Source organism: Adiantum capillus-veneris, chromosome 19 (assembly GCF_014529385.1).
Source record: "Adiantum capillus-veneris isolate H3 chromosome 19, ASM1452938v2, whole genome shotgun sequence".
Lineage (NCBI taxonomy): Eukaryota > Viridiplantae > Streptophyta > Polypodiopsida > Polypodiales > Pteridaceae > Adiantum > Adiantum capillus-veneris.
This window is the reverse complement of record NC_140949.1, coordinates 89,017,674-89,036,816: the sequence shown is the minus strand read 5'-3', so window position 1 is coordinate 89,036,816 and position 19,143 is coordinate 89,017,674. Positions and strand designations below refer to the sequence as shown.

General features: G+C 43.9%; 1 protein-coding gene across 1 annotated transcript; it reads left to right on the top strand.

Annotated features, from left to right (window-relative positions):
- Positions 1 to 349: 349 nt before the first annotated feature.
- On the top strand, positions 350 to 3,090 carry LOC147434436 (cysteine proteinase inhibitor A-like). The gene is made up of 3 exons (XM_086489953.1): positions 350 to 551; positions 2,454 to 2,634; positions 2,889 to 3,090. Exons 1-3 carry the CDS (start codon positions 441 to 443, stop codon positions 2,927 to 2,929), a joined length of 333 nt encoding a protein of 110 aa, XP_086346079.1. The 5' UTR covers positions 350 to 440; the 3' UTR covers positions 2,930 to 3,090.
- The last annotated feature ends 16,053 nt before the right edge of the window (positions 3,091 to 19,143 follow it).

Below are 19,143 nucleotides of genomic sequence, written 5' to 3'. Positions count from 1 at the left end.
GAAAGCACAAATGAGTTGATCACTCTGACCTGACTCCAAGCAACACATAGTCCCACCTTCTCATTTTTCTTTGTATCTTCTCCAAGACTCAGTGGAACCTCTGCTTGTGAGTGGCGCCCAGATATGTGTGAGCTTGTTTGAAGGAAATCAATTACCCTCCCAACCACGCCAATTGCTCTGTCTTTGCCACGTGCACCGGGGCTCATAAGGGAGCTCTAAGTTAACTAGTATGGCCGGTCGCTTTCGACGGTCTTTCTGTCTCTCCCTCTCCCCCTCACTCATATAAACTGGAACTCACCGGATGTACCGGTCTCCTTAATATATAGTATAGATATAGATTATAGTCTACGCGTGCGAGGAAGGCAAGAGGAGAACAAGAAAGGGAGGCAAGAGAACGAGAAGGAGAAGAGAAGCGAGAGCAGACGAGTAGTGGAGCAGACATGGAGATGCCGCGAGCAATGCTGGGAGGAACTGCAGAGGTGAAGCACCATGACCGGCCGGAGGTGGCTGAACTCGCAAGATATGCAGTGGATGAGCACAATTCTCGTCAGGTTAGAGGACGTCTTACCAAAAACGTGCGGTTGAGAGAGAGAGAGAGAGAGAGAGAGAAGCTTTTCCTTGTACGTGTGCATACTGAAATATGTGTGCCCGTGTGTGTGCGTGCGTGTGCGCGTGGACATTTGTGTGTCCGTGCCCCACATGCAAGCACACATGCTTTGCGTTCCTTAGATGTGCATTTGGCATAAAACTCCAGAGTTTTGTTTAGGGTTCTCGGCATGTTATGGGTTCCTTTGAGAGGTTGTGCCTTTCTGAATGATTGTTAACCTAAGCATAATGGGGGTTTTGGAGGTTCACATTGAAATGGCAAGAGGAGGGATTCACAGTGCGTTGAAGAAAAAAAAAAGGGTTTTCAGTGTGTTAGAAGGAAAAAAAAGAGTATTTAGATGGCATAGAAGCCATCATCTTCACCTGATCCCTTTGCTCAAGGTAGTCAATGCTGAATACACAGAAGGAAAACCTTGCGTTTCTCTTGAGACATCAATGAGCTATTGTTTGGGAACGTGAAACAGTTGAAACTTAAGAGAGCTCTTCGACGAAAACACTTTTTGCCTATTTAACAGAACTCAATGATTGCTTTCTGCAAATTTTTGAAACATGGGAAGGCTAGGTTTTTTGTGTCAAACAGTGGAGAATGTTGGAACCTCCTTTGCAGTGGCCATGGTAGAGCAACTAGTGAGAAGATGGTGAGAAGAAGTAGCGTTGTGCCTCCCATCTCTGTTGTGTGCATGTGTGATTGCAAGAGCTCAAGCTCTCTCCTTCTCTATCTCTTTACATGGTATCTGAGCTTGGTTGTGGCTAAGGAGCTGTGAGTGGCAAGGAGGAGCTGCGAAAGAAGCGATTGAGGAGTAAGGGTTTTCCCATTTTCCTTCTCCCTCATGTGTTGGTACTACACTCACCCCCAGGATTTTTGGGAAGAAGATGATTTATTGGGCATAACCAAGCTTACAATATTGGTTGTTGGGTGTAAGCGGTAGTTATTGTGCCAGAATGTATTGATCTTAAAGCGATAACAATTTTCTGCGACCCACTCAATCGTAAGCTGATGGAAATTATGCATTTAAAGCATAGTCACAGGGGATGCCCATTTTTGGGCATCCCCTCTTTTTTACGCTAAAAATCCATTTGAGCCCCGTCCCCCGTCCCCACTCCTCGGGATGCGTCCCTTGTGACTATGATTTAAAGAACTGGACCACTTAGTGGTAAAGAGAACGAAATGTGCAGGCTTGGTACCCTAGAAACCCATGGCCTATAGCAGAGGTGTGCTCACAATAAAGGAAAAGTGAGAACGGCGATTCTCCAACTTCCATTTAGGAAGGATGCTCAAATAGCTTTGAATACAGAGGGTTGTCCAGTATCCATAGCAATGTTACAAAGAGTATGACTTGTTATGAGAGAAGATTAGCAAGTGGCTTTCGGTGGGTTGTTTTTAATTTGCTTCTATGGTAGCTTCAAATATGTTTAGTTATTCTGTTTTTACAGATTTTAGTCAAGGAAGCTACCTTTCTTCATTCCCTCATGTTTACAATCTGTTTAGGTATTTTGATTTCTTAGTTAAATACTTCTATAATGGGTTCAGAAGCGAATGTCCTTTCTTTTGTTTGCGTCTCTTGATAGGTCCATTGTTTTAACTATTTTTGTTTTGTTGAAACTTAAATCAAGCTCAAGGTTTGGTAATTGGTGTCTTCTCGTTATTGCTAGCCTTTCTTACGGTCAGCTCTTTTTCTCTGCTTCAGGAGAAATGTATCTATAATGCTTGTATCTGTGTGCTACGTATTCCCCCCGCCCATGTTTCCCTTCGGACTAGCTGTCTTTTTGTGAATAAATTGTATTGAGATAAGCTTTTGGTATTATTTTCACTTCAATTCACAATTGACACTCTTAGCTTTTTACAGAATGCCAAGCTATCTTTTGTTAGGTTAGTGTCTGCAAAGACGCAAGTAGTCGCTGGAGTGCTGTACCATATGGTCGTTGAAGCAGAATCCGAAGGCCGGAAGAATTTGTACGAGGCAAAAGTGTGGGAAAAGGCATGGGAGAATTTCAAATCTCTGGAGAGCTTTGTACCTCACCATGCAGGTGAAGTGGTGTATTTTGTACAAGTTTCTGTGGGATTGATACGATAGGATGTAAAACCACAGTTGTAGAAAATATGGTCAAATCAAATTTGGTTTTGCAATAGTGATCAATAAGGTTGCAATCCTGTCATGCCAAGCTCTAGTTTGCTTGCTTCAGCCGATAAAGTGCTTTCCTTGGCTTACATACATACATTTTTGTAGAAAATAGTTTTACAGAAAACATTGATTTTTTTTTTGAATAATTTGGTTTTGCAGGACACACATGCCCAATCAAGCAGGGCAAGATCGTATTATAAAACTGTTTATGCTGTTTATGGGCTATTCCAATGTACAAAACAAAGGGAGAACTCCCCAATGCTTACTAAATTGTAAATTAGGTTAATGTGTGTTCTGTATTATCCGTTTACAACTCGCCTTTGAGCGTTTTGAAGTTAATAAATCAAAGGTCACTTTTGAAGATAGTAGAGAAATTACTGAGACATGGGTCGTTCTAGGGTAGAGGCGCTATTTTTCTCTTTAATAATTTGATCCTGTTGCTTGACATTTTTTCTAATAGCACTTCATGATCGCCCAGTTAAGGAGTCTAGCTATCATGATCAGACATAGTGTAAAAGAAATTGGTCATCTTTTGTCTCTAGAGATTTAGTAGCTGATTCTTCCTTAAATCATATATGGGTGCAGGCAATCACATGACTTGAATTTTATTCCCTTTAAGGGTGTTCCTCGCAATATTTGAAAGCTAGTGGGTAAAAATGGAACCAAAAGTACTGTGCTGGTGTGTACTAAGAAGCATGCAACATGGGTCTCACTAGATGTAATAGTATATTCAAAATTAAAGATTGAAGTGTATGAAAGCCTAGTTGTTTTCCTTTTTTGAGACGAGTTGTTTGCCTCTACAGACTTTGGCGTTGCCTTCCGATGTTTGAGAGAGAGAGAGAGAGAGAGAGAGAGGGGACGAAAGGTTTTTATGTTGTGTGTGTGTGTGTGTGTGTGAGAGAGAGAGAGAGAGAGAGAGAGGAGGAGGAGGAGGAGGAGGAAGAAAGGTTTTTATGTTGTGGGAACAATCCAAGAGGCTTAAAGATTTATCCAGAGAGAGAGAGAGAGGTCTCTTACTATTTCTTTCCCTAGCATGGATTGGTTTGAGAAACACATGCCCTTTTTCCAAGGGCTTAAATATCCAACACAGCAACACTCCCCCTTTCTATTGAAAAGGTAGCGCCAACAAACCATAGTAAATTACCAAAGAAGAGTATTGTTAATGTTGTAACCAATTTGATCTTTCTATATCTCCTTGGCATTCCTTTTTACAAGAAAGGGTCAAAAATTCTCTCATATTCCAGCTTAACTGAAGGTAATCATACGGTTAGGAGCATGTCAAAGAGTAGCAACATGTTGACATGCAACTTCTTTTCTTTCCATGTTGCCATCTTTCTAGGCCGTTTGTGGGCTCTTCACTGCGACTCTTGTCACCACAATTTTGGAGCATTGAGAATAACTCATAGGCCACACACAACCTACTTCACTTTAAACTACCCCCATCATTTTATCCATGAAGACTTTTGGGTCGTTTCATGACCTTTTAAAAAGGAAGTGTGCGCTCCTTGCCGCACTGTCGAAGCAAAGGACTTGCCAATACACCGTGTGCGAGCCACAAACGGTTCTAAGCACACAACAAGCTTAAACTAACAAGCTCAAGAGAGCAAAGGGTGTGTCACTCACCGCTCTACGCTCGCCTTCGTGGTGGATTCCTCGTCGCGATGAAGAAGAAGCTGCAGTCATGTTGCGCTCAACCGTCTCGTCGCCGTCGTGCCTTCGTAATGCTCGATCGCACACACACTCTCCCTCTCTCTCTCTCTCTCTCTCACACACACACACACACACGAGGAGGTGAAGAAGAAGAAGATGGAGATGGAGCAAGAGCACTCTTCTATTGCACAAATGAGAGAATGAGTAAAAATTAGGTTTAGTTGGCTTTTATATGAGTTCACCCCATTCACACTTGGGCGTCCATGCTTAGCCAACTAATCCCTTGAATGTCCCAGTTAAAGCGCACCTGTCATCGGCGATCACTCTTACCCTTTTCCTATTGGTTCGACAAGCCCGGTACCTGACTCTACCAAATACATAATACGCATCCATCGTAGGTGATGGGGTGTCCGTGAGCCGTGAGGGTTAACATGCCCCCCTTCCTGATGTAGATTCCGTCCTCGGAAGCTATTGAGTTGAAGCTGGTTCGTCGAGGTGGAAGAGCATTTGAGATAAATGTCCTTAGCCTTCTTCAGTCACTGCAAAATCAAACAACATTGGCACAGTAATTGCATTCTCTTAAAAAGCATATGCAGTTTTAGGTAGACAAATTGATTGGTAAAAGAATTTCAAACAATTTGTTAGCAATGAACATTAAATTGCAATGTAATCAAATGTATAAACAGATGTAAATGTAAAAAATTAAACAAGTATGGGGTCGCTAATTTGACGGTCGAAAAGCACTAGAGATCGAATATTAATACCATGGGTAAGCTTCTTAATTTTCTGTGGTCAATTAAGTTGTTTAATCGCGAGAGCCAAGTATTCATGTTCGAGGGCTGACTAGAGGCTATATCTAGAAGACCTTGTAGTTAAGCTACCATAAAAGGAATTTCTCATGAAATCATCGCCTGATTGATTACCTTTCCTTTGACCCCCCAAAGTCTTTTCACAGTGATTCAATTATGATGTGTGCTTATTTTGTATGCCTTGGGTTTTTTTCTTTTCAAGGAAAAGCGCCCACACTGGGAACCTCTAGGGCTCTAGTACCATAGGCTATACATGTGAGTGAAGTACCAAATCAAGCTGAGATTTCTCTTCCAGCTTAAAATTTTACATTGTGGCACTTTGATTTTTTGCTTGTTCATTTTCAGCATTTAAATTTTGTAACTTTGGGGGGTCATATAACACTGTTACCCTCCCCAGGCTCATCACATTAGTAAACTCCTTTTATAATACTTAAGCTAAAGGTCAATAGGGTTAAGCCCACTAGAAAACCCTAGTACATTTCATACAATGCTGCTTAAATCGGATTAAGAACCTAAGTAACCATTGCTTATTAGGAAGGCATTCCCCATGGTATTAAGAGAAGATTTCTAATACCTAGCTTGGTCAAACTAGCTTAGTCGGACTGCTTGATTTTTAAACCTAGACAACTGATTATGACAAAACATTACATTGAATTAAATGTTTGATACTAAGCAAATGCGGTGAATATTATGCTACCAATCACAATTAAAGCAGACAATCATAGATGCAAAAAAGATAAGGGGCAATGCTAATGGACAAGAAACACCTGTTTGTGTCGATGGTCGCGCTTGATTTGAAGTGTGAACGAGAGAAAGGTTCCATGAAGGTCCAAATCCTATCAATAGCAACAGGCTCCTGTACACACTATGAAACAAAAGGAATACCTCCAGGAGGCACATTAGTGGGAAAAGAGAACTTCGCTAATCTCTCAACTCTAAAACAAAAACACTCCTATCGTACTAATCTTACCTACCCTCCATCACTCAAGTGATGAGGATCAAAGGTGTTTCATGACATAGGTTTCTGTTTCAGTGTACCAGATGTGACATGTGTAGGTCTGAGTCAATGTTTTGACTTTTATGTGCATACTCGTTTGCTAATTGCTCTTGTTCTTTTTTTTTTTTTTTGAGTATAAAGCTTTATATGTACATTCCCTAAGATCGGTGATTGAGAGGTCAGGGAAAAAGGTTGAGAGGGAAACAAATGAATGATGACTGTCAGCAAACACTCTCCCCTTCCTTGGGTAGATCATACCGTTTGAAATGAACTTGTCACCCTTTGAAACCAATTGTTCCAGTTGGTAATAGGTGAGGATTTTTGCCAGTAGTTTTCTATTACCCTAGGTGCCTCGTCAAGTTGCAAGGGTGGTAAGGTACTCTCCCAGGATCGAACTTGAAGTGGTTCATCAGGTGATTCTTGAACACTGGGAGGTGTGGATTATTTTGTAGCTTCATGGAGGTCCACTACTATAGATGGAGGCTGTGTAGAAGCTTTTACCTCTATGGATGTATTACATGATGAGCTAGAATCTTCATGGGACTCCCCCCTTCCTGAGCTAGGTGGAACAAATTGTTCTTTCTTTGGTATCCAAACTAGCTCGGGAGCGGGTGTGTAGCATTCTGTGATTTTTTTCTTTCCACGATCATTGATTCGTTTTGAAGCTACGGGATTGGGCTCACATGGGTCAGGTGTTAGGTAAGAGCACAATCTACGTTTTGGCACCCAGATTTGATCATTTCCTTGATAGTAGCATTGGACTTCCAATAGTCGTTTAGGAATCCATCGCAACATTTTCTTACTTTTCTTGGAGCGAGTGGTACGTTTCTTACAAGGCTTCTGTTTTTTAGCATTAGCTATGGTCACTAAAGAAGCTTTAGGGACCCACTTGTATGTTTTCTTTGTTACATTAGGATGAGTCTTGTCAGAAGCGATATGCATTGCTTGTAGCATATTTAAGGGTATAGGCATTTCATCCCCCTCAGGTGTTACCCAGGTCGTCCCCCTATTTCCCAAAGTGTCTATGGTTGCTGCTAGGTGGACCCAATCCACATTGTCCGACTCAGTCATCCCAGGTAGGATATCCATATAAGGAGAATCTTGGCCAATGTTTGTATCCTTCTTACAAGTGTAACAATATTGTAGTGGGGCCGAGTGAACTGTGGTGTCAGAGCGATGATCAATAATGGTTTTACTCCCTAAGGGGTGTACCTTACCAGTCACCAAATCCACTCTAAGGACAGAGTCTTGGAATTGCAAATAGACATGATTTTTAGACCAATCATGAACCATTTGTGCTTCCCTCATGAATGGTCGTCCTAAAATCATTTCATATGACATAAGGTGTTTAGAGAAATACATTACAATGAACGTATGTCGTACCTTGTGTCCTAGAACTTTGATCTTAAGATCCTTGAGCATCCCCATAGGTTTGGCTATGGTACCATTTGCCATCTTTACCACAATGTTAGTAGCACTGAGGCGGGGTTTTCCCATGGATTCCCAACAATCTTTTGTAACGATGCTAACTCCCGCACCACCATCAAGAATTCCCTTTATAGTTAATCCCTTGGTAGTGATGGGTAGGGTCGCATTAGACTCGTCGCTTTCAAAATATTGCCCTAATTCGTTAATGGGTACCTTGATCACAGACTCGTGTCCATCTAAGTCAAGTGATTGCACATGATTTTCCTCATCAATCATAATCGAGTCAGGCCTATTTGGTTGCGCAAACTGTGGTAATCCCGTTCGTAGCTCTCCGTTAAGGAATGCTTGAAGTGCAAGGAATAACTCAGGATCTCCATATAGCTTTGCTATGATCGTGGTTCGGACCTCAGAAGACATGAAGTCCACTAGTTTGGCAACATTCATTGGCATTTTGCAGGGTGTAGGTCCTTGACTAGGAAATGGTGAGGATGGAATCTCATATTCCTCAATGGGATCAGGTATTCCTTCGTTAAACATCCTTTCCAACAAGAAGGGTGTATGCTCACTTTCTAATGTCCCGTCCTCACTCCCTTCTTGGATGATACTAGATATGGCTAACGGTCTATGGTTCATGTGGGGTGGATGAACTTGCGTGGGAAACACTGTGTCATGAATTTTGACCTGCATGGGTTCTGGTTATAGTTTCCTTTGAGTCTCCTCCACTAAACCTCTTAGATGTTTCACCTACTCAATCTCGTCTACTGGGGTTGGGTACGTCCCAATCTTCTTTTTACGATTCTTCTCTTTTTGCCCTTGCGGTTTATCTTGGGGGTCTTGGATTGGATTTGGAAACACTTGTGGTGTTTTCAGAGGCTCTTTATGATTTTCTCTTATTCGGTTTTCATTTGGTTCCATGTTACGGTTTTCTTTGTCGGTCTTTCCCTTTGTGGTATTGGTTCTAGTCTCCATTGTCTCGACTGAATCTGAATCATCCTCGAGGTCATTCATATACACGGGGTCATCTCCTGTTCCTATGTTTGTTTTGGAACTTGGCTTTGAATTTTCCGTATTCTGCGACTTATTTCTTCGTGTCTTCTTTTGCTTTGCTTGGATAACTGACGCGGTATCTCTCTCTTCGAGGATATGGCCTGGTCCTTGAAGCATGGACCGTGTAATCGCATAAGCGGGTGCGACGGGTGGTATTGGCGATGTCACACTAGCAATTTCGACCAAATTTAGGGGTGTGATTTTAGGCGCATTTGGGTTATAGGGGCATTGGGCAATCAAGTGATCTATGCCACAACGATTACATGTGAGTATTGGCATTGCAGATGTGCTCCCTTGATTCATTTGCATCTGTGCAGCATTCTTTTGCAGCCTAATAGGGCACTCCGCTGCCCGATGTGGTCCACCACACTCGTAGCATTGAAGAGGTGGCCTCCTAGCCTGGGTGTTGATATTTTGACCTCTGGATGCGAGAGCAGCAGCTTGATAAACCGGCTTGACTTGCCCCCAACAATCTTCCATGTAGTATATAGGACACTCTTCCAATGTATCAAGACCGTAGGCAATACTAGTGTCTATTTCCTCCTCACAGCCATCTGCATAAGCATTAGATGGCTGGCAACCCACTTGGTTCATAGGGGCGACTCTTGGATGCGGGGGCTGCGGTCCTAGCACAGGAGGTGGTAGCGGTGTAGCTTGTACAACATTTTGAGATCTAGGGACCATGTGTTGCGGTAGTTGCTCAACAGGTGGAGTAGGCATCAATACAGGAGCTCGAGGCGCATCCGTCCAGGCTACAGGTGGTCTATTTGCCATCATACGTTTGATCATTAAACAATCCTTAGCTTGGTGACCATACCTACCACATGCGTTGCAAGTTCCATTAAATTTTACTCTAAACGTAGGGCACTCACTAGTGCTATGTGGACCTAAGCAAATGGAACACCATTGTTGCTCCCTTCTTGGATACATGTGACTATTTTGAGGGGGTCGATTATCCTTAAGAGACTCTTGGATTGCCTTGGTGAGGTCTGTCAAGAAGGTCTCAAATACCTTTGGCTCATTGGCAATGGGCTTTGCAGTCATGGGTTCATACTCAATGGCTTGTGAGCTAGTGGATCTCGTGTCAGTAGACACCCTCATGCCTGCTATCATCAAGTTGTCCTCTAATTGGATTGCATTGGCAGTGACATCTTCCCAGGTTGTGATACCTCTAATCACTAGTCCATTATAGATTCCTTCATTCCTCAACCCTCGAATGAATCGATCAAGCAGTTGGTTATTGTTGAAGCGCTCATTTACAGGGCAGCGAGAGTTTAAGTGCTTTAGACGACTAATGAAGTCCCTTACTGACTCTCCTTCCTTACGTTCGGCCTTCTGTAGCTGAGATGCTACACCCCAAAGCACACCTTCTTGTATGTACTCCTTTAGAAACAACCTTCGAAGGGTAGGGTAGATTGTTTTATCGTCCACCCTTACGGTCCTATACCAATCTCTAGCCTTCCCACTTAATGTCAAGCTTAAGGCATTGCACTTATGTAGTTCATTGCGTTCCCCTAAGGAATCACATACTTGTTCAAACACTTCAATGTGTTTTCTAGCATCTTCATCCCCATTGAATTTTTGCGTGAGTTTGGCAATTTGTACTGCCTTACTTCTAGGCTCTCTATCAGATGCATGACGCATATTTTCCGCGATAGATCGACCTATGGTTTGAGCAAACGCTGCCAAGTCACCTATGTGAGGAGGTAGGGCCGGTGGAGGTACTCTTGGAATCATATGTGGGAGAGGGACGGGTGCCGGTCTTGGCATATGTGTGGATGATGCAGGATATGGAACATAATCGGGCATAGGTCCACTCGGATAAGGGCTAGGGAGCGGCACTCGAGGAGCGTAAACAAGTGGTACTATTGGAGGTGTGGGGGCCATGTGTGCATAAGGGGCTAGAGGCACATATGGTCGAGGCCCCATATTAGGTACTACGACACTAGGTAGTGGCACTACGCTAATCGTAGATGTCATCGGTACATTCTCTGTCAGGCTTATCCCTGGAGTGAGCACTGTGTTTTCCTTGATAGAGGGTTGAGCCAAGTTAGGGAAGCTAAAGTTTTCGCTCGGAGGCTCAGATTGCATAGAGACCCCAGGTGAAATGACGTAAGATGGGTCCATGGGGCTCATTAGAGGAGTCTCCATGTATGATAGAGTAGGCTGTTGAGCCTTGCTCGTATCCAGAAATCTCATGGGGCCAGTTGAGAGTATATTTACCCCTCGGTTTTGCCTTTCCACCAAAGCCCAAGGAAGGCCAAGGTCAACAATATATTGCACAACATAGTTTCCGTATTGCTCCTGAGAGAGTGCAAGAGCATTGGTTGCTATTTCAGTGATCAACTACCGTTGTTGTACACCTGATGCAAAATCCACACAACGCTGCAAGACACAACATCCATGTCTATCACTTGAAAGCAAGCCCACTCGACATTGCAACACCACTGCACCACCAGGCTCAAACTCCCCATTACTTCGGATATAATAGGCTTGAAAAGAATTTGGTGAGCCTCATCATCTATTCCATCTTTAAGGGCACATTCAAGGAGTATTACTTCCCACTGATGTGACCGATGTCCTTGAGATCACCTGTTCCAAGAAAGTAGTCCCCAATTTATGAAATGATACCGTCATCACTCTATTCCCAAGAAGAGGCTTCAGCATTTCCATCTTCCAATCAAGCCCATAGCATAATCTTTACTCCAAAAACTTCTGACATTAACAACTTCAAATTCCAAGTTATGATATAAAAAACCATTCCCACTCCTCTCTCTGTCACGAGTGAGGGTCCACAAGTTGGGCATACCCTATGTCCAGATGTCGATAGTCCTACAAAAACAAAATACATAACCGCATATAAGTGACCAATGCAAAGACATTAAAGAGCGTCACAAAGTATAAGCTTACCAGAAATCTCTCCAAGCCCGGGGTGATCATACATAGTCCACATGAGAATGCACTTGATCATTGTGCGCCGATCACGAAGTGGTCTTGATACATCAAAAACATCTATGCCGTTCCATAGCTCTTGAAGCTCTTCAATCAAAGGTGCTAAATATACATCCATGTTCTTCACCTTGTGTTTTCCTGGGACTAGAAGAGAGAGAAAAATGTTCCCCTTCTTGGTTGACTCCCATGGTGGAATGTTGTAGTTCACAACAACCACTGGCCAAGTACTCCATGAGGTAGACCGATGCCCAAATGGGTTTACCCCATCACTAGCCAAACCAAGCCTCAAGTGACGAGGCTCTTCTCTAAACTCCGGTCATGTCTGCTCAATGTGTTGCCATGCCGCCGAGTCAGCCGGCACTCTCATAACCCCATCGGTGGAGCGATTTTTCATATGCCATGTAAGAAGCTCGCTTGTTCCTTTGGTGCTGAACATGTGCTTGATGCGGGGAATGAGGGGGAAATGACGAAGAACCTTGCGAGGTATTGTGGTTCCTTGCATTCCCTCTTTGTACCTTGATTCTCCACACTCGGGGCAAGCATCAAGCCCTGCATGTTCATTGCGGAATAGCACGCAATCATTGACACATGCATGTATGCGATCATAGTCCATCCCAAGACCTGTCACCACCTGTCGTGCCTTCCTTCGATTTTCTGGAAGAGGATTGCCTTTAGGCATCATCTTGCCTAATAGCCTATGACATAGTTAATTAACACTCGTTATTGCATATAACCACGAAAAAAACCCACAACTAACACTTATTACACTTAAACGTACCTCAATAGTGCATCGACCCCTGCATTGCTCCATCCAAACATCGCTTGAATATTCAAGATCTCAAGAGACGCTCGTAATATGGAGTAGGAGCATCCCTCGTAAAGAGCGGTGTGTGCTGCCTCTAGCAATGAATCTTTGGTTTTTTGGGCGGCTTCTTCACATGCACACTCAGGCTCACACTCATTCTCCACCTCACGTGCAAGAAGATCCTCAACCATATTGTGCAAATGATCTTCCTCCACCTCCATGTGGGGCGGGGTGGTGGGGAGATCCCCATATGTGGTGGATGTAGGATGCACATGCGCTCGTGTGGACCCACCCACATCGGATAGCGGGTGTGACCCCCCTCCCATGACTGCTTCTTGGCGCAATCGCTCTTCCATCCTCCTCCCGCCTCCGCCCCCGATCACACTCCAATGGGGAGCGACATCAATGGATGCCAAAACCCTCAGACCGTTAGTTTCCATTCGAGCGCGTTTTCTCGGATCGTCCCATATCCCATAATCATCCATGTGAGCCAAGCATATACGTCGAAGCCGTGCAATTGCACGCTTACATCGCGTAAATAGACATAGTAATCGCTCGCTCAACCATCGAGTTTGTTCCGCGCCAACCGGCGGACCCACATCATCCCAATCGTCCTGCACACACGACCACACACTAAATAAGAAAAAGAAAAATCAAGAATGTTGGTACTGACATGACTGACACTCATTAAAGATAGAGGGGAGTGGGTACAAGAGGTCATACAGTCGGCGTAACCTCAATGTCTCATCAGAGAGATTTTCACGTAATAATGGCGGTAATACCGGCGGTAACTGGTGCGGTAATATACGCGATAATATTTCAGGCAAATTTTTTTATATAAAGGGGGCACCTGCGTGCTCCCGCGAAATTGAATGCCAAAAATTCAAAATCGACCTCCTCTTCTGCGCGGGCCTGTTTCCCTCTCCATCTCCAAGCTCTCTCTCCTTCTCCCTCTCCATCTCCAACCTCTATTACTCTCTTCATCTCCATCCCCACCATATCCAAGCGACCAAGGTCACGAATGTAAGTGCTCAAACTCTCTCTCTTTCTTCTCGTCCTTCTACACACACACACAAACACATACACACACACACAATGCATACACACACATGCACACACACATTGTATACACACGCACACACACACACACACACAATTTTGTGCACAATCACACACACTAATGCTTGCATTAGTGTGTGCATGCATTATACACACACACACATTGTATACACACGCACACACACACACACAATTTTGTGCACAATCACACACTAATGCTTGCATTAGTGTGTGCATGCATTATACACACACACTAATGGTTGCATTAGTGTGTGATTGTGCACAAAATAGTGTGTGAAAACACACTATTTTGTGCACAATCACACACTAATGGCCGCATTAGTACGTGCATGCGTTACAAGCACACACTAATGGTTGCATTAGGGTGTGCTTGTGCATGAATTAGTGTGTAAACACACTAATGCATGCACAAGCACACACTTATGCAAGCATTAGTGTGTGCATGCATTAGGTAGTTTTTACACACTATTTTGTGCACAAATTACACACTAATACTGCACTAGTTAGTTTTTACACATTATTTTGTGCACAAATTACACACTAATGCCGCACTAGTTAGTTTTTACACACTAATGCCCGTATTAGTGTGTGCATGCATTATACACACACGCATTAGTTAGTTTCTATTAGTGTGTGATTGTGCACTAATTAGTGTGTTTGCACACACTATTTTGTGCACAATCACATACGAATGCAAGCATTAGTGTGTGTGTGTGCATTAGTGTGTTTCCACACACTAATTTGTGTCCAAGCACACACTAATGCAAGCGTTAGTGTGTGCATACCTCTCTAACACACACTAATGCTTGCATTAGTGTGTGCTTGTGCACTAATTAGTGTGTTTTCACACACTATTTTAGGCACAATGCATGCATTATACACACACACACACACAAATTTGTGCACAATCACACACTAATGCAAGCATTAGTGTGTTTCCACACACTAATTTGTGCCCGAGCACACACTAATGCAAGCGTTAGTGTGTGCATACCTCTCTAGCACACACTAATGCAAGCATTAGTGTGTGTGCTGTTAAGTATGGAGCCTGATTTACCCTTGTAATTTTCTGTGGTAAAAGCGCACATTCGTAAGGCCCCCATTATGAGGAGAAGCCATCGTGCGTGAAGGAAAATCACTCACCGGAAACCAAAATTTTCACGGACAAGAATCAGGGGCAACTTTAAAGGCCTCAGGGGCGGAGGCCCTCGAGACTTTTTTTCGCCGGAATATTCCTTTTCGCCGGAATATTATGGCCGGACGGCGGTCGGAAAGTGGTCGGAAAACAACCGGTTGGTTGGCCGGTGGCCGGTAGTCAATGGCCAATGGCCGGTGGTCGGAAGTCAATGGCCGGTGGCCGGTGGCCGAATTCAAAAGCGGACTTGTCTTCTCAAGGGCGGCCACACATGGGCGGATTGGAGGGTCCGATTTGGACTTATTCGCACAAGGGCGGCTACACATGGCTGTCTCTCATAAGAGAGGGCAGCCCTTTTGGCCTATAAAAGGAGGCCATTTCTACACACATTTCATAGTGTGAAGTTGATGCAACAAGGTGAGTGTGAGGTGGTGAGAGTGAAGCAAGGCGGGAGCTCCATTAAGGGTATAATCCCTTTGTAAACTACTTCTTGTTTTGAAGTACCAAAGCCATTGAGTGGCTGCTTTCCCGTGGACGTAGCCCACATTGGGTGAACCACGTATATCGTGTGTACTCTCTCTCTCTCTCTCTCTCTCTCTCTCTCTCTCTCTCTCTACACTATAATCTCGTGTATATAAATTTGTCTCTCTCCATTAAGTAATCTACTCAATTATCTATTTAGCTACGTCTTATTTCCTAACATGTGCTTGTGCACTAATTAGTGTGTTTTCACACACTATTTTAGGCACAATGCATGCATTATACACACACACACGTACTAATGCAAGCATTAGTGTGCATGCATTAGTGTGTTTCCACACATTAATTTGTGCCCAAGCACACACTAATGCAAGCGTTAGTGTGTGCATACCTCTCTAGCACACACTAATGCAAGCATTAGTGTGTGTGCTTGTGCACTAATTAGTGTGTTTTCACTCACTATTTTAAGCACAATGCATGCATTATACACACACACACACACACGTACTAATGCTTGCATTAGTGTGTTTCCACACACTAAGTTGTGCCCAAGCACACACTAATGCAAGCGTTAGTGTGTGCATACCTCTCTAGCACACACTAATGCAAGCATTAGTGTGTGCTTGTGCACTAATTAGTGTGTTTTCACACACTATTTTAGGCACAATGCATGCATTATACACACACACACACTAATGCTTGCATTAATGTGTGCATACCTCTCTAGCACACACCAATGCTCACAATAGTGTGTGCTTGTGCACAAATTAGTGTGTCTACACACTAATGCATGCACAAGCACACACTATTGTGAGCATTGGTGTGTGAAAAAATTGCACACACTAATGCTTGCATTAGTGTGTGCTTGTGCACTAATTAGTGTGTGCTTGGGCATGCATTAGTATACCAAAACATACCTCCATTAGCATTAACATACCAAAACATACCTCCATGTGGGTGTGCGATGAAGTTGATTGAGACCCCAATGGTCACCGAGAAGCCCAACGGTAGATTAAGGTCCAACACACACACACACTAGATTAATTTCTTTGCCACACACTAGCGCACACACACAATAGATTAATTAGAAGCACACACGCACACACACACTCTAAATGGATGCAAAAACAAGCACTTAAACCATTTCTTAAATAGGAGATAAAAGGAATCTTATGTAGGGAGGAATCCTATGCAAGGAGGAATCCTATGTAAGGAAGAATCTCACTTTGACTAGAATCCAATGTTAATTAGGGTCCCTTTTTTTGTGAAATTGTAGGATATGGCATCCTCTTCCACGCCCGCCTATCGATCCATAGAGGACTTTCTCGTCGAGGGCCTCTCTTACGAGGACGCTTGTGATGCTTACTACTCGCAGTCTTCCTCCCACCAGTCACAATCCACCTTCGGCTTTCGATGGTTCCGAGATGCAGTACACGACCCCGACCTCGAGAGGGCATATCGCGCCCAGGCAGAGTGGCTATCCTCGCAGCAGAGTCTTCGAGGGTCGTACACACCAGCATAGTTGGCTGCCTATGGGCTCTCACCGCTTGCGACACCGGGCGTCGGCACTCCAATCGTGCAGAGTGTGCCTCCCAGTGGGTCTCCCTCCACCTTACCCTCGACTTTCCCGTCACCCGTAGCTCCTTCCACCTTGCATTCGCAGCGATCCACGCCCGCACCATCGAGTTATCTGTCGCCTACACCACCCAGTGGTTCAGGCTCGGGCCAGCGCTCTTCGGGTGGCCAACGTTCTTCTCGTAGTAGTGGCTCACACTCTCGTCGAGGTAGTGGCTCATGCTCCTTTGGTGGTGGAGGGGGCAGTGCTACAAATTCACCTCCTCTTACACCCGGACCTCCTCGCTCACCCCTTGGAGATCCACATGAGGATGAGGACCGCGATGCGCCCGTCCAGACGCTCGTGGCTACTACTATTATATACATCGTGGGGGGGAGGTGGATCTAGGTTCCTCTTTGGGGAGGACATTTCGAGGGCACCTTAACCAGCTGATCCACTCGACATACCAAGATTGCTTTAAATTTTTCAAAGATCGGGACCCAGCCAACATGACGTACATTCACACGACATTGCTCATGCGGTTCCCTAATCCGCAAGTGGAAGAGTTCTCCAGGCAGTGGCTCAAGGAATACATCAAGAATTTCTCGAAAAATAAGAAGTCCAGTGTGCGAAGGGCGGCAAAGCGAACATTTGAATCTGAGGGTCACAACTATCACCCTGGAAATGTTCACAACGAGGAGTGGGAGAAAGCCCAGGGCGAGTTGGAGGACGAGAGAGCGACAAGTGCTAGGGCGCACAGTCGGCAGGTGGAGGCGAGGGCACAGCAAACGCCCACGCATTACAGCTTGGGCGAAAAAGCAGCATGGAAAGATAAATTTGTGAGTGTGCGTATTTTCATTTGAATTGATTTAATTTATGGTAATAAGGTTAGGTTTGTGATATTTTTTAATTGATATACAACAAAATATTACTATGACCCGTCCAAGCCGAGAGATCCAGAGATACAGAGAGAGCTACTCCGAATATCAGACATGGTGCTGGCTGTATGAAAACAACAAAATCCATCGCGAAGAATTTGAAAATGCATGTCGTACACTACAGCCTGTAAGTGTGAACTTTTTTTTAAAAATCATTGCATGCAGCTTTATGTATCCATTTGTATTAATTAAAGGTTTTGTTGTTTTTTTCTTTTCCAGAGTCAAGGAATCCCTCGAGAGGTCCAGGATCCGAGTAGCTCAATCCTCCAAGTGTTTTTGGGCCCGCGCGCGCGTCTTCTTTTCGCCACAGTTGTATAGCCCCTATGTATTGCCTATTTGGGCAATTTTGGAATATCCAATATAATTAAACACTTGATTTTGGCCCAAAGTCTTCTTTTGGCCACAGTTGTATAGCCGCCATGCATCGCCTATTTGGGCAATTTTGTAATGAACAGTTTCTCCAATATAATTAAACATTTCGTTTTGGTCCAAAGTTTTGGTGCAATGAAATTGTTGTTTTTGAACAGTTTCTCCAATATAATTAAACATTGATTTTGGTCCAAAGTTTTGGTGCAATGAAATTATTGTTTTTTAATTTATTAAATGTATAAGAAAAAAAAGGCAAATGACCATTTGGATGGGTCCTACCAACCAAGGACCATCCAAATGGTCATTTGCTTTCTTTTTAAAATACTCCCGGTTGCGGTAATCGTCGCGGTAATACTAGCGGTAAAACGTGCGGAAATACACACGAAAATGTAGCCGGGCCAATTACCGCGAGATTTGCTGAAGGACCATTACCGCGAGTATTGACTCTAGCATTACCGCTCTCGAGATTTTTTGCCTTAAACTTTTCCTTTATTTTTCTGCGTCTATCTAAGCGGTAATGTGCTCCAAATGTCATAGTGACGGACATATGAAGGCTACCATGTGCCAATCACAGCGGCATCAATGGAGGAGATCGGAGAAGATGCTTAGTCAGAAGATGCTGACGTGGTGCCAGACGAGCATCAAGCTGCCACTCTCTATGGGGTGCATGCAGAGGATCTACAAAATGAAACGGAGGACATCTGTTTAAACGGAGAGCTCTATATAGATATAGGAAGTTATGTTGAGCTTTGCGAGGATGAGAGAGAGACTCTTAAAGCCATAAATATTGTATTTGAACAATCTAGCTCCGTTTTATAATGTATATTGTATTCACGTGGTTTTTTGTCCATTTGTGTCTATATGCATCATTGCGTCATTGTATTTAATGGTCATTGCATCATTGTATTTAATGGTATTTGCGTCCACTCCAGGTACGTATGCTCTAAGTATGTTCTCACAAGCAGGGACGACGAGCACTGCGCTTCGAGTGGGATGGAGACTGAAGCTGCAATCGTGAAGCTGGTTTGCTCAATATAGATGTTGCTCGTCCCACCACTAGATCTAGTTGATCGAGTGAAAGAGACAGTAAGAAGCACTACTACTACTTCTCAGCGTCTCTTTCACCCGACCGATTAGATTTAGTGGTGGAGCAAGCAACTTCTATGAGC